The 14,688-nt window shown below is 38.8% G+C and overlaps 1 protein-coding gene across 6 annotated transcripts in view; it reads left to right on the forward strand.

Annotated features, from left to right (window-relative positions):
- The window catches only part of APP (amyloid beta precursor protein), a 313,323-nt gene that overhangs the window by 124,071 nt on the left and 174,564 nt on the right, over positions 1–14,688 (forward strand). For all 6 annotated transcript variants that reach the window (XM_018050523.1, XM_018050579.1, XM_018050642.1 and 3 more), the window contains exons 4-5: positions 5,306–5,418; positions 7,804–7,997. In XM_018050523.1, coding sequence (XP_017906012.1) covers positions 5,306–5,418; positions 7,804–7,997 — 307 coding nt within the window. The remainder of the gene's footprint in view (positions 1–5,305; positions 5,419–7,803; positions 7,998–14,688) is intronic.

The raw sequence follows: 14,688 nt of genomic DNA on the forward strand, positions 1-14,688 counted from the left end.
AATTAAGAGTACTATGTATTAAACAGATGGGCTTCCATGGTGAGTCAGTGGTGAAGAACCTGCCTGCCCGTGCAGAAGACCCAATTCAATCCCTGGTTCAGGAAATGATCCCTGGAGAAGGAAATGTCTATCCACTCCAGTATTCTTGCCTGGGAAATGCCATGGAGAGAGGAGCCTTGCAGGCTACAGTCCCTCAGTTCAGTTCAGTTCAGTTGCTCAGTTGTGTCTGACTCTTTGCAACCCCATGAACCACAGCACGCCAGGCCTCCCTGTCCATCACCAACTGCCAGAGTCCACCCAATCCCATGTCCATTATGTCAGTGATGCCATCCAACCATCTCATCCTTTGTCGTCCCCTTCTCCTCCTGCCCTCAATCTTTCCCAGCATCAGGGTCTTTTCAAGTTAGTCAGCTCTTTGCATCAGGTGGCCAAACTATTGGAGTTTCAGCTTCAACATCAGACCTTCCAATGAACACCCAGGACTGATCTCCTTTAGAATGGACTGGTTGGATCTCCTTGCAGTCCAGGGGACTCTCAAGAGTCTTCTCCAACACCACAGTTCCAAAGCATCAATTCTTCTGTGCTCAGCTTTCTTTATAGTCCAACTCTCACATCCGTACATGACTACTGGAAAAACCACAGCCTTGACTAGATGGACCTTTGTTAACAAAGTCATGTCTCTGCTTTTTAATATGCTGTCTAGGTTGGTTATAACTTTCCTTCCGAGGAGTAAGCGTCTTTTTAATTTCATGGCTGCAATCACCATCTGCATTGGTTTTGGAGCCCAGAAAAAGTCAGCCACTGTTTCCACTGTTTCCCCATGTATTTGCCATGAAGTGATGGGACCGGATGCCATGATCTTCGTTTTCTGAATGTTGAGCTTTAAGCCAACTTTTTCACTCTCTTCTTTCACTTTCATCAAGAGGCTCTTTAGTTCTTCTTCACTTTCTGTCCTAGGGTCACAAAAAGTCAGATATGGCTTAGCGACTGAACAGTAACAAAAAAATGGGTAGCTGTTGTATAAAACAGGGAACTCAGCTTAGTGCTCTGTGATGACCTAGAGGTGTGGGATGGGGTAGGAGGTAGCAGGGAGCAGTAGGAGGAAGACTCATGAGGGAGGGGATATATGTATGCATAGAGCTAATGCACATTGTTATACAGTAGAAAGTAACACATTATAAAGTGATTATTCTCCAATTTAAAAACATATATAAATAAAGTGTAAAAGATAAATAAAAATAAAAGTGTGCATGGTTCTATGTGGAAACTATGGGAATATACTATCAGATTTTTTTTTTTTAATTAAAAAGCTATTTTTAGAGCACTTTTGCATTCTCAACAAAACTGAGTGGCCACTACAGGAAGATTCCACATATCCCCTGTTGCATCGTAGTTGGTTTTTTTTTTTTTTTGGTATCATAGATTTTTAAGAATAATGTTTTCAGAATTAAAAAGAGAGAAAAGGTAAACTGTATTAAACTAAACCAGATTCCGAGAAAGGATTTGTTATATTTTTACCACTTCTCTTTCATTCCTTATTAAAGAAATTTTAACAGATTTGTGTGGTTTAATTGCTTTAACATTTCCAACGTGTAACATTCTAGTATGTGCCTTCAGTTTTGAAAGTAATATAAACAAGATTGTAAAATCCAGGCTTTGATGAATTTTATTTTAATATTAGAGTACAATGAGTTTTCTATTTTGCCATTAGTCCCGAGGGCCTATTAAATAACCCGTATTAATCCTTTAAAAAAGCAATCTCATTTGAGGGACATATATTTCTTGACTGTGTGCAATATTAGAAACCTAAGGGCATCTTCACACAGTGAAATGAAATGCCATTTTCCAAATAAAAAATATAAATCATATATCCTTTTATTAAATTAATCATACATGTCCTTTTGATGAACACTAGATTTTAATATCTTCCAGTGACTTTGACTTTGCATTAAAATCTACTCCTTAGTAGATTGGCCTCAGGTCAAGTAAAAAAGGGCAGTTTGTCGTTCGGCAGCTGTTATCCAGTTTATGCCACAAAAACTATTTCAGTAGAAAATTGAGAGTATCCGATATCTTCTCCTGATTGTCTCATGAACTGATTTAATAGCTTTGGTCCAGGCATTGAATCTTCCCAGTTAACTACTTGTAAAAAAATAAAAAAATATTGCTTAGTATTTCTGATGTTTGCAAATATGTTAGTGTGTGTGTGTGTGTGTGTGTGTGTGTGTGTGTGTGTGTGTGTGTTAGTTGCTCAGTTCAGTTCAGTTCAGTCACTCAGTTGTAACTGACTCTTTGCTACCCCATGAACTGCAACACTCCAGGCCTCCCTGTCTGTCACCAACTCCCAGAGTCCACCCAAACCCACGTCCATTGAGTTGGTCAGTCATGTCCAATTCTTTGCAACCCCATGGACTATAACCTGCAAGCCTCCTCTGTCCATGGGATTTTCCAGGCAAGAATACTGGAGTTGGATAGCCATTCCCTTCTCCAGGGGATCTCCCCAACCCAGGGATTGAACCTGGTCTCTTGCATTGCAGGCAAATTCTTTATCACCTGAGCCACCAGGGAAGCCCAGATATGTTTGGTAGTATGGCTTGACAGTTCACAGCTGGCAAATCAGTCAGGCATCTTCAGGCCACTGTCAATTCTGGCCTCCTGTGGCCTTGAAAATAGGATGCCTCTGGTATAAAGTATTCTTGCTGTGTTTGATTGCCTGCCCTGAGAAACCATGAAGAGTCCACTTCGAGAAAGATGTGTTGGTTTTTGATGAGGTTATTTTTGTTTTCCATTCTCCGATCTCATTTTTTTTTTTTTGGTCTGTTTTATTTGTTGTTTTGTTTTATAGTATTGTATGTAAAAGCAAAAGAAAAATATGACATCATTTGCATTATTACATCATTTGTTTCCTTATAATTTATATCTTGATGTTTGTCTCTGGGGCTTGGTTATAGCCTTCTCAAGGTGGGTGGCATTACATGTGTTTTTGGGAAAGTGTTAGTCACTCCCTTGTGTCCCACTCTAGAGATCCATCACACAGCTGTTGTGGAGCTGAATTGCAGTGATGGACGTGGAAAGCCAGCCATTCCATGGACTCAAAAGTTCCCTTCCTCACCAAGTACCACCCACATGAAGCCCTTGGGGGCACCGTGTCTCATAATTCTTGCATTCTCTGTGACCCACAATGCAATGCTGTGGACACCATCAATTGTTTCAGAGATCTGAGGAATGATAAGGCTCTTTATCCCCTGTGATTTGCTTAGACTTTTACCTAAGTATTATTTATTAAAATAAATACTTAAATTTCATGGGGCATCGTGCATGTTTGAACTAGAGACAGACTAAAATTTAAATGCATGTTTGGAAAGATAGTTTTAAGGAATACTTTTGTTTAAAGGGTTTGAAAAGTTGCTTTTTCTCCCCCTTCTTAGAACCTTTATCTTTATCATAAAGAACCTTTATCATTTCATAAAATTTCATGTAACATAGTATGAAAGTAAAAAAATGGTTCTTGTCTTTGCTGATGTGTGGACAACTTGTATTCCTTGCTTGTTTGTAGTTGGTTTTAATCTGTTCCTGCATGTCTTGCCTGAAAGATCATGGTACCTTACTAGGTGGTCTCCTTGATCACTCATCATCTTATGACAGTAGTCCATCTTTCACTTGATTTAAGAGTTTATCTGGGAATCAAACAAGCATGTCATTACTGTTTAAAATGTCCTGTGGCCTGTGTTACATCCAAAATGATTTAAAACCTTAGACTCTAAAACTAGAGTCCCCCATATTTCTCCAGTCTTTTATTTATTTCTGGACATTTTTCCCCACCTACCTTATGTTGCAGCTATAGTGGACTTCTGCCTCTTCTACAGAAAGGCTTTGTCTTTTTTTCTTTCTTTGCACAGAAGGTTTCCTCTTGCCATGTATCCATTCATCCATCCACCCATACATGCAGTGTGGTCATGTTTGCTAAAACTAGACCATGGATTAGGAGTAGAATGTTAAACCAGATAGATACTGTCTTAACATTGCATTCATTCCTACACGGCCCATTCCTGTTCATCCATTTAGACTCATTTCTACTGTTATTTCTACTTTGAGATCATTCCCAGTATCCCCAGGAAGATGTGTTCACTATGTTGATCCATCACTTTATCTCTATTATAGCATTTAATTTCTTCATTCATCAAGACATTTATTGCCTACTGTGTGCAGAATCTATACTGAAATTGGGGATACTGTAGTGAACAAAACAAATAAAAATTAAGCCCACAGCTTACACATTATGTTGCAATTATCCAACTTAAAGTACTTATGGGAATGTGAATTCTTATAGGACTTCAGGTAATATCTTTATACCTGAACCAGCAGTACTAAAATAATTTGCATGATATATAATTAAAAAAAAAACTATAGCAAAAGTCTAAGGAACAGTTTTCTTGATTTAATTGAATTAAACTCTGTGAAAACTATCTGTATATGCGCTTCCCAGGTGGCACTAGTGGTCAAGAACCCACTTGCCAATGCAGAAGATGTAAGAGATTTGGGTTCATTCCCAGGTGGGGAAGATCCCTTGGAGGAGGGCATGGCAGCCCACTCCAGTATTCTTGCCTGGAGAATCCCATGGACGGAGGAGCCTGGCGGGCTATAGTACATGGGATCACAAATGTATTATGTATGCTGTTTGTTGTTTTAGTTGCTAAGTCGTGTCCAACTGTTTGCGACCCCATGAACTGTAGCCCACCAGGCTCTTCTGTCCATGGAATTTCCCAGGCAAGAACACTGGAGTGGGTTGCCATTTCCTTCTCTAGTATTATGTATATAAACATACAATACACATATGTGTATATATAGACTTTATTTAGAAAGTCGAAAAATGCTAACTTTTCTGTTAGTTTCAGATTAATATGTCCAAGAAACATATTTTTATTTGGATTCTTTATTTATTTGGATTATTCTCAAATGATCACCTTGGCGAAGTCAATCTGTAATTTTTTAACCCTAGTTGCAATTAAGTGGCAGCTTTTTGTGTGGTTAATTCACAGAGATTCATGTTCAATAAATTAAAATTTCACTTTAAACACATAGAAAGTATTTAACCATCAAGGTAATGTGACAAGGAACTTGGCTGTTTACGGAAGCAGGACTCAAAATTCTAAAGATACTTCTTCCTGGTTTGACTACTTCATCATTCTAAAAGCAGCGTAACTTCTCTGAAGTTCTTTTAGCCTGTCTTTCCTTGATACCATCACCAGGATAAGATCCCTGGGATGCAGACGGAATGATATGAAGCTGTTTTCTTTGTTTGCAGTTGGTGAGTTTGTGAGTGATGCCCTCCTTGTTCCCGACAAGTGCAAATTCTTACACCAGGAGAGAATGGATGTCTGTGAAACCCACCTTCACTGGCACACCGTGGCCAAAGAGGTACCAGCCCTTTCATCTTCCTCCTTGTCAAGTGACAGTTTCCTAGGGATGATGCGCAGTGACACTGTAAAGGATGTTTGGAGGCAACAGCTGTCTGTTGATAAATGTGGTTTTTTAAATTATTACTGTTAAAAATAAAAATCTTCATGAATATTTTAAGAGGATATCTTGAGACAGCAGCTGCGTTGATCAATAAGTTACTATTATCATTTTAAAAAGCTATCCATGAGTATTTTATGTTTAGTTAGATTTGTTATGCTATGATATGTTTTATAAATTAGAAACTATAAGTTTATACTCTCTATAAACCTTGAAACACACCTTTTTAAAAATTTTTGTAATTTGTGTCTTGTTTTCATTTGGCACGTGCCAAGTTTTTATACTTTAACTTTTTTCTCTGTTATCCATTGGGGAATACAGTGGTAGAGGAGGAAGTAGCTTGTCCAGTACCGGCGTGAAAGTTGCAGTTAGATCTGAGTTTTGCCATCAATTTTGTGTTCAGTGTGTCACACTGACGCCGTCATTTCTCCACAGGGAGTAAGTCTGTGGCACCAGTTCTGACTTTTGCTAACCCCCTGCTTTTAACAAAGCCAATAAGACATAAAGCAGTTAGCGTAAAATGTCACTTTTTGATATTGTTGCCTTTAAAACTGCTTTGTCCCTTTAATATATTATGAAGTTTTTTCTGATAAATTGTATACTTTTTTTTCTTTGCAATGAAATCAGTCTCCCAGAATTAGCTTCCTTGATTTAGTTCAGTGGTTCTCAAATGAGGTCAGTTTTGCTCCACATCCCTTCCCAAGGACATGAGCCAATGTCTGGAGATATTATTGGTTGTCACAGTTTTTTTTTGTTTTTTTGTTTTTTTTTTTGTGACAAGGGGTGATACCACTGGCATTTAGTGGCCAGAGGCCAGAATGTTCTGCTAAGCATTCTTCAGTGAACAGGACAAGTGTCCCTTGCCCTCTAGAATGATCTGACCCAAAATGTCAATGGTACTGAGATTGAGAAACCCTGATCTAGCTCCATTTAGCCATTGTATCATAGCCTTAAAGCTGTTAGGCAAAAAAAAACCCACTTAAGATTCAGCATTAATTTTGCCTTTTATAAAGTAATATGTTGTAAGCAACATTGTCTTTATATAAAAATGTTTCAGAGCTAATTGATATTAAGAAAACAACCTAGATGATTTAAAGCCCAGTACCCATCTGATTGGGCTTCCCAGGTGGCTGGCTCAGTGGTAAAAAATCAGTCTGCCAATGCAGGAGATGTAGGTTCGATCCCTGGGTCAGGAAGATCTCCTGGAAGTAGGAAATGGCAACCGTCTCCAGTATTCTTGCCTGGAAAATTCCATGGACAGAGGAGCCTGGTGGGCTACAGTCCATGGGGTCGTAAAGAGTCAGATATAACTTAGCAGCTCAGCACACACAGACACCCATCTGACTACCTCATTTTTCATTTCTTCTTGAGTTTAAAAAAATTTCTTGCCACTGAGAAACAAGTCTAATTCCTATGAGGTCAAAGTACACTCTGTAAAATTTCCTTGTTTACTTATTGTGTTGAATTATTAATCTTTCCTCTGTCACCACTGGGTGCTTTCAAAGCTTTATGTTAATTTTGATTTGTGGGAATTTAACAAATCCCAGGAAAGTGAAAGGATTTGAAGGAGAAATCTCTAATGACTTTAAGTTCTGATTCATAGCAGAGGATAATTTCTCCTTTTCCCAAGACTGTTACTTTGGAAGTGAGCCAAGAGAGTTGCAGTTTCTAGAACAAGCTAGATCCAAGTGAGAGTAGCTTCCATCCATAAAGGAAGTGGAAGTGAGTTGGGGGGATATATATGTGGAACCATCACTACTTCCTGATACGCCAATGAGGCTGGAAAGAATTGATTTTCTGATAACTGTTCACTGTGGAGGTTTCTTCTACGTCTTAGCTCCCAATTTGTTTCTACTCCTATTGTTTTTATTCGTTTCTAGAGTATAACAACAGGTTATTGTTTAGTCTCTAAGTCATTTGCGACCCTATGGACTGTACTCCACCAGGCTCCTCTGTAAGTAGGATTCTCCAGGCAAGAAAACTGAAGTGGGTAACCTTTCCTTTCTCCAGAGGATCTTCCTGACCCAGGGATTGAACCCATGTCTCCTGCATTGCAGACAGATTATATGCTGTTGAGCCAGCAGGGAAGCCCCGTAACAACCTATCTCTATTAAATAAGTACCAAAGTTAAAAATTAAGGGTACCAAAGTAGCTTGTGCCAAAGAAACTACTGCAAATCCACTCAAAAAGCTGATATGCTGGTCCTATGTCTTGCTATAATTGGATTTTCTTAAAAGGAAGCGCAACTACTCCAGTGCTTGTTGTTTTCTCCTTACCTTTTTATAGACCTGTAGTGAGAAGAGCACCAACTTGCATGACTATGGCATGTTGCTGCCCTGTGGAATTGACAAGTTCAGAGGGGTGGAATTCGTATGTTGCCCACTGGCCGAGGAAAGTGACAATGTTGACTCAGCAGATGCAGAGGAGGATGACTCAGACGTCTGGTGGGGTGGAGCAGACACAGACTACGCAGATGGGAGGTAAGGTGGACTTCGTGCTTCGTCTCTCCTAGACGCCAGAACATCTAACATGCAGTTTTGTTTCTTCTATAAATGTATGTCTTTCCATTTCTTATTTGTGTTGATCTCTCCCACTCCCATTGAAGTTTGCTTTTATGGAATAAAGTCTAACCATAAAGTTCTGTTCTGGTTATAGCCTACCATTTAATTTTAGTATAATTAATCAGCCATCACTGAATTAATTGTAACTATTTTATTTTAGCCTCACGAGTTGGGATCAAAATTCCAACTGTTATAATAGGTCACTGGTAGTTGTGCAGAGACTTGAGAGCTGGGTGAATGACATGGTCTTCTGTTTCGGTCTGTAGTTTGGAAATTTGGGGAAGGGATTTGGGGATTATTTAATCAGTCATTGGCTAAATCTGAATTTTTGTTAAGGATTTTGTTTCCGTTTGTGTGGGTTTTTGTTTTTTGTGGGGTTTTTTTGCCTTTGTCATCTTGTCCTTTATAAATGAGGTCAGAGGCAATCATAAATGTTTGCCAAAATTCTTTAACTGACTTTAGTTTCTGTGATTATTAATAAATATATTTTTACCTCATTTTCTTTGGAATCTAAATCCCATAATTTGTAGATTCTTACTTTTAATTGAAGGCATCATTTGTATTCAGATCATAAAATTATAAAATCTGAATCTTTGAGTTAGAAAGGCCATCTGGTTCATTCACATCCCCGAAGGTGATGATGTTGTAACACTTCACTTTTTCCTTCAGTATTTTCTCAGCTGTTCCCAAATGTTACAAATTTCCAAGTAGAATATTAAATATGACTTGTAGGGCTTATAGTGATTAAGGTAAAGTTTTCTGACTTTTATGTAATTAAGCACAAGGTTTTTAATAATATATTTTAGAATTTTTAACGTTTTTCTTTTGATTGAAGGATAATTGCTTCACAGAATTTTGTTGTTTTAAAATAGTTTTACAAAAATACGTATCTATTTTATAGCTATATAAGAATCTATGTACACAGAGGATCCCTGATAGTCATTTTTATCAGTTAATAATGCAGGCTTCTTTTTGGTATCTTACCCATTGTTACCGTAACTCTCTTCTTGTTAGTTAAGGTTTCTTGTGTTCCCTCTTTCACATGATTTAGAAAAATTGAGTTCAGTGTAGCAGAACAAGCAAATTCTAAACCACCAGAGAAAGAAATAAAGGAAAAGTGAGCTGTATGCTTACATTATTTCCTTATGTTTCTAAGAGATGTAAGTTAAATAGTATGAACTCCTTCTCCCAGGGCAGGAAGCATCAGTGAGAACAGGGTTTGTCAGTAGAAAGCTTCTGAGCATTGCATTCTAGGCCCTGGTTGGCCCCCTCCCCTGTGTTCCCTGTGCCAGGTATAGAAATGTCCATTGGTTTGGATTTCATTGCTACTTTGTCTAAAAGTTGGAGTTGCTTAGTTCTTATTGATGGCTTTTTCATATTCTTCCTCAGTCATATATGGGTTTGAAGGTTTAAGGGTGAATTCGTAAAAAAGTTGTTGTGAGGGCTCTTACTACCTGATGTCAGTGCAGTCAGTATTAAAAAGGAAGTTTGGGGGTGTTCAGCCATTTTCTTTTCTCCTGGTTTGTTGGATGCATAATCGATCACATCTCATTACTGAATTGACTCCATACTTAATAAACAACCCAGATGATGGTGAATAAACCAAGACAGCTCCATGGCTGCTCTTAAAATCATATGGAGCCAGCTGTGTACTTGTAACCCTGTATCAAGGTTGTTGACCCGCCATTCGTGATCATTCATACACAAGGGACTTTTTGTAATTAAAAGTGGGTATTCGTGCTTTTCCTGAGAGTGACAGACTTTTGCCAGGCTCTCTTCCACATTCAACACATTTTTTTTATGTCTTATAAAACGTACTGTTTACTGAGAATAGATTTCGAGGTATGTTGATCTTTTCCTCCTACCCTCCTTCTGACGTACTGAACTAATTGAAAGCATTACTAACATCATTATCTTAGGAAACCCTCTTCAGTGGCCCATTCTTTTCCTACATCCCATCTCACTAGTCCTGGAAAGAGATCCACAGGGCTTGCCCTTCTGGCCTCGAGTCTCATTTATTTATTATGAGTCTCTCATTATTTATTATTTACCTATGTCAAAGTAGGTAACTATACCTACTTTGATACCCATCTCTCTGGTTATGATACTACTGTGTGTCTTCTTTGTTATAGTCACGAAACTATAGAACACTAGTATACTGTTTTTTTAGCACTGCTTTTTTTTTTCTTTTAATTCATTGCATTATCTATTACTGGAGCAACTATAGAGTGTATTATATTAGATCTGACACTAGTACCACAGTCGTAACTGAAGGACTTAGACAAAAGTAGGTCATATGGTCATCTTACCTATTTCAGTTTTCCGTAATATCACCATCCCAGTGGACATTCAGTTGAAATGTTAGCTTGATCTTTCCTGATCCCCTGCATGTATATGCCATTCTGCTGTCTGCAACAGTTATACCTTGAACCCTGTCATCACTAAGAAATGCTGTGCCCACAGGGTTTCCAGGTTTGACATTACTCTCTAAATATGATCTTCTGATCTTAGACCTAAAATACTAATCTGGCTCTAGGGATTTCACCCTCCCTTTATAACAGTCACCTCCCCAATTCAGGCTTTTAGTTCATTATCTTCTTTTTTTTTTTTTTATTCTTTCTGGCCAGGATGGACCCAGGGGGTAAGGATTTTTACATATTCCTTTGAATATCCTGGATTTATTGCTACCCTTAACATTTTGTAAAGATATTTTCATCAGTCCTCCCTATGTGGGGAAAATTAACTTCCCTTTAACTGCTTCTGAGCTTTCTCAGGTTGATGTGTAATCCCACCAGTTAATTCCATTTCTTATTCATGCTGTAACATCAGCTGGGATGTTAATGTTATTGGATACACCTAATCATCACTATTTGATGACCTAACATCATTAAAAAGGCTACAAATAATAAATGCTCGAGAAGGCATGATAAAAAGCAAATCCTCCTTTTGTTGGTGGGAATGTAAATTGGTGCAGCCACTAGGGAAAACAGTATGGAAGTTCCTTTAAAAACTAAAAATAAAAACCATGCCCACATGGTAACACACACTAGAGACTGACCTTGTAAAAGTAAGGAGCGTGAGAAAGAACTCGTTAATCCCTTAAAGTTCATGAAAGGAGACATACTGGAAAGAAACCCTATGAGTGTAAACAATGTGGTTGATGATTTGTTTCTCAAAAAGTTTTACAAAACCATGAAAGAAATCTCACTGGATTCTATACTTGGTATTGACCTATATGGGATAAGAATCTGAAAAGGAGTGAATATATGTCCATGTATAACTGACTGGTCCTTCCCAGGTGGCACTAGTGGTGAAGAACCCACCTTCCAATGCAGGAGACGTAAGACACATGGGTTCAATCACTGGGTCAGGAAGATCTCCTGGAGAAGGGCATGGCAACCCACTCCAGTATTCTTGCCTGGACAATCCCATGGACAGAGGAGGCTGGTGGGTGTGGTCCATAGGGTTGCACAAGGGTTGGACACAACTGAAGCGATTTAGCATGCACTATATATGATCCAGCAATCCTATTCCTAGGCACATATCTGGAGAAAGCTCTAATTCAGAAAGATGCATGAACTCCAGCAGTGCCCACTGCAGCACTATTTACAATAGCCAAGACATGGATGCTACCTAAGTGTCTATCGACAGATGAATGGATAAAGAAGATTTTGTGTGTGTGTGTGTGTGTGTGTGTGTTTGTATAGATATGTGCTGTGGTAAGTCACTAGGTCATATCTGATTCTTTGCAACCCTATGGACACCGGGCTCCTCTGTCCATGGGATTCTCTAGGCAAGAATACTGGAGAGTGTTGCCAGGCCCTCCTCCATACACACACACACACACACACACACACACACACACACACACACACACACACACACAATGGAATATTGTGTGCTTACTCAGTCATGTTCTACTCTTTGCAACCTCATGGACTGTAGCCCACCAGGCTCCTCTGTCCGTGGGATTCTCCAGGCAAGAATACTGGAGTGGGTTGCCATGCCCATCTCCAGGGGATCTTTCTAACCCAGGGATCGAACTCAGATCTCCTGCACTGCAGGTGGATTCATTACCATCTGAGCCACCAGGAAAGCCCCTAATGGAATATTACTCATTTGTTAAGAAAGAAAGAAATAATGCCATTTGGAGCAACATAGATGGACCCAGAGATTATCATAATAAGTGAAATAAAAGACAGGATATCACTCATAGGTGGAATCTAAAATATGTTACAAATAAACTTATTTACAAAAGAAAAACAGACATAGAAAACAAACCAATGACTACCAAAGGTAAAGAGGGGAGAGAGAGAGAAACAGGGAATTTGGGATTAGCTGATACAGACAACTCTATAAAATAGACAAACAACAAGGTCCTAACTGTATAGCACAGGGAATGATATTCAATATTTTGTGATAGTCAATATATCATTATAGGATATTCAATACCTATAACGAAAAAGGATACAAAAAAGAATATATATATATATTTATAATTGCATTACTTTGCTGTACACTAGAAACTAATGAAACATTGTAAATCAACTACATTTCACTTTTCAAAATAAATTTTTTTAGAAAAAAAGACAAATTGAAACTGCAAAAAGAAAAAAAAACAATTTGTTAGAACCTAATAGAATTAAGATATCAGGTCACTTGCCTCACTTCATTTTTGAACGTGTTTTTCTGTGAGCCCTGCAGGCACGTATGCCTTCATTCTCTTCTGGCAAAGCTAGTGGGCAGAACGAGAGAGATATTACATCACTGACCCCCACACAAGCTGGGGGCCTGCCAGCTGGTGGCTGCCTGCTTCTATAACAAGTCACAATAAGAATTTCACACATCCTGCTTGACAAGTCCTTGGGAGACACTATATGACAGTTCTTGAAAAGGGAAAAAGAAAAAAGAACTCTGCTCCTCCAGAATAAAATTTGATCCACAGCTTAATGTACTTTGTTGATTGGTAGGTAGTGAGATTTGTTTTGGAAGATGAATGTTACCCTATTGCTAATGAGGCATTTAGAGAAACATTCTTTTTGGGATGAGCTCTGTTTCATGACCTCATTTGAAAAAGAGGTAAGTCTTTTCAAAGATTGAGTAGAAACAAATCAGTTACTGTTCCCAAAATTTATTTGTAAGTAAGTCAGTGTTTATTTCTCTGGTGTTGTAATTAGAGTTTCCCAGGTGAGCTAGTGGTAAAAAAGTCGCCTGCCAGTGTAGGAGACGCAAGAGACTGGGATTCAGTCCCAGGGTTGGCAAGATCGCCTGGAAGAGGGCATGGCATTTCACTCCAGTATTCTTGCCTGGAGAATCCCATGGACAGAGGAGCCTGGTAGCTACAGTCCATAGGGTCACAAAGAATGGGACACAACTGAAGTGACTTCGCACATACTGACTGAGTTCTCAGGTGACCTCAGAATACCTAGTTATGTGATCAGTAATGCAGCTTACTTATGTTAATAGTGTATAGACTCCAGCCTCCTTGGGTAAGAATTTTGCCATGGGAAAATTCCCTTGAAAAACTCACATGTAAGACCAGTCACATATCCACTCTAACCTTGAGAGTGAGTACCTGGAGATTCTCCCATCTGGAACAGCAGAATCTGACTAGAAACCACATACTTCACAGGGGTTGAAGAGTTTTGTAGAGCAAAAACTTAAAGGAAGACCCTCTAGTTCTTTGATAATGGCCTTTGCCTCTCAGGACTATTTCCTTACATTTTTTTCAAAACAGAATCAAAAGACATAGCTTCATATGTTGAGAGTTGCAGGCATTAGTGAGAACATGCTGACAGGTAACCTCATATATCTTCCTGGATAATTAGATGATTTTTTTTTTCTTTTGATTGAAAAAAGACCCATTATGATAGAGCTAGATGAGTGATTGCATGTGCATGCAACTCACCATGTCCTTCCTTGAGGCTGTAATTGGTGGCTCAGGATGGTTTCCTCGGTCATGTCGGGAGGGGCAGGGGATGGTGAACATGCATGTGTGTGCACATGAAACACACAATACCTTATGGAATTCACTGAATCAGTTCTGGTGATCACCTCGCCCTGCACTGCACTGGAAAAGCCAGGCCCACATCAGTGACTCTCTGGGCGCAGCGGGCTTTTAATACTAATTTAATTTTTGTTTTTAAATTATTTTACAAACGATTCACAAAAATTAAAAGGATAACGAGCAATAACTTCATTTAGAAATTTTAGTAAGAATTAACGTAGTGAATATCTTAGTTTGAATTAAAACTGCAATATAGTTAAGCTAGATTTTTGTTTCATCTCTTCCTGGTTTTGAAGGTAAGGATTTCTGAAATGAGCACTATCTTTTGAAAAAAAGTAGCAGCTAATCAGCTGCCAGGCATGAACCCAAACTATAACCGTCTTATGAATACTGATTCCAGGATCCAAATGCGTCTCTGCTCGGTTCTGACCTCGTACTTCCTAGTCGTTTTGTTGCACCTGCATTTTCACTTGGTAATTGACTAAGGTCCGTCTAGTCAAGGCTGTGGTTTTTCCTGTGGTCATGTATGGATGTGAGAGTTGAACTGTGAAGAAGGCTGAGCGCTGAAGAATTGATGCTTTTGAACTGTGGTGTTGGAGAAGA

This window comes from Capra hircus, chromosome 1, assembly GCF_001704415.2.
Source record: "Capra hircus breed San Clemente chromosome 1, ASM170441v1, whole genome shotgun sequence".
Taxonomy (NCBI): Eukaryota; Metazoa; Chordata; class Mammalia; order Artiodactyla; family Bovidae; genus Capra; species Capra hircus.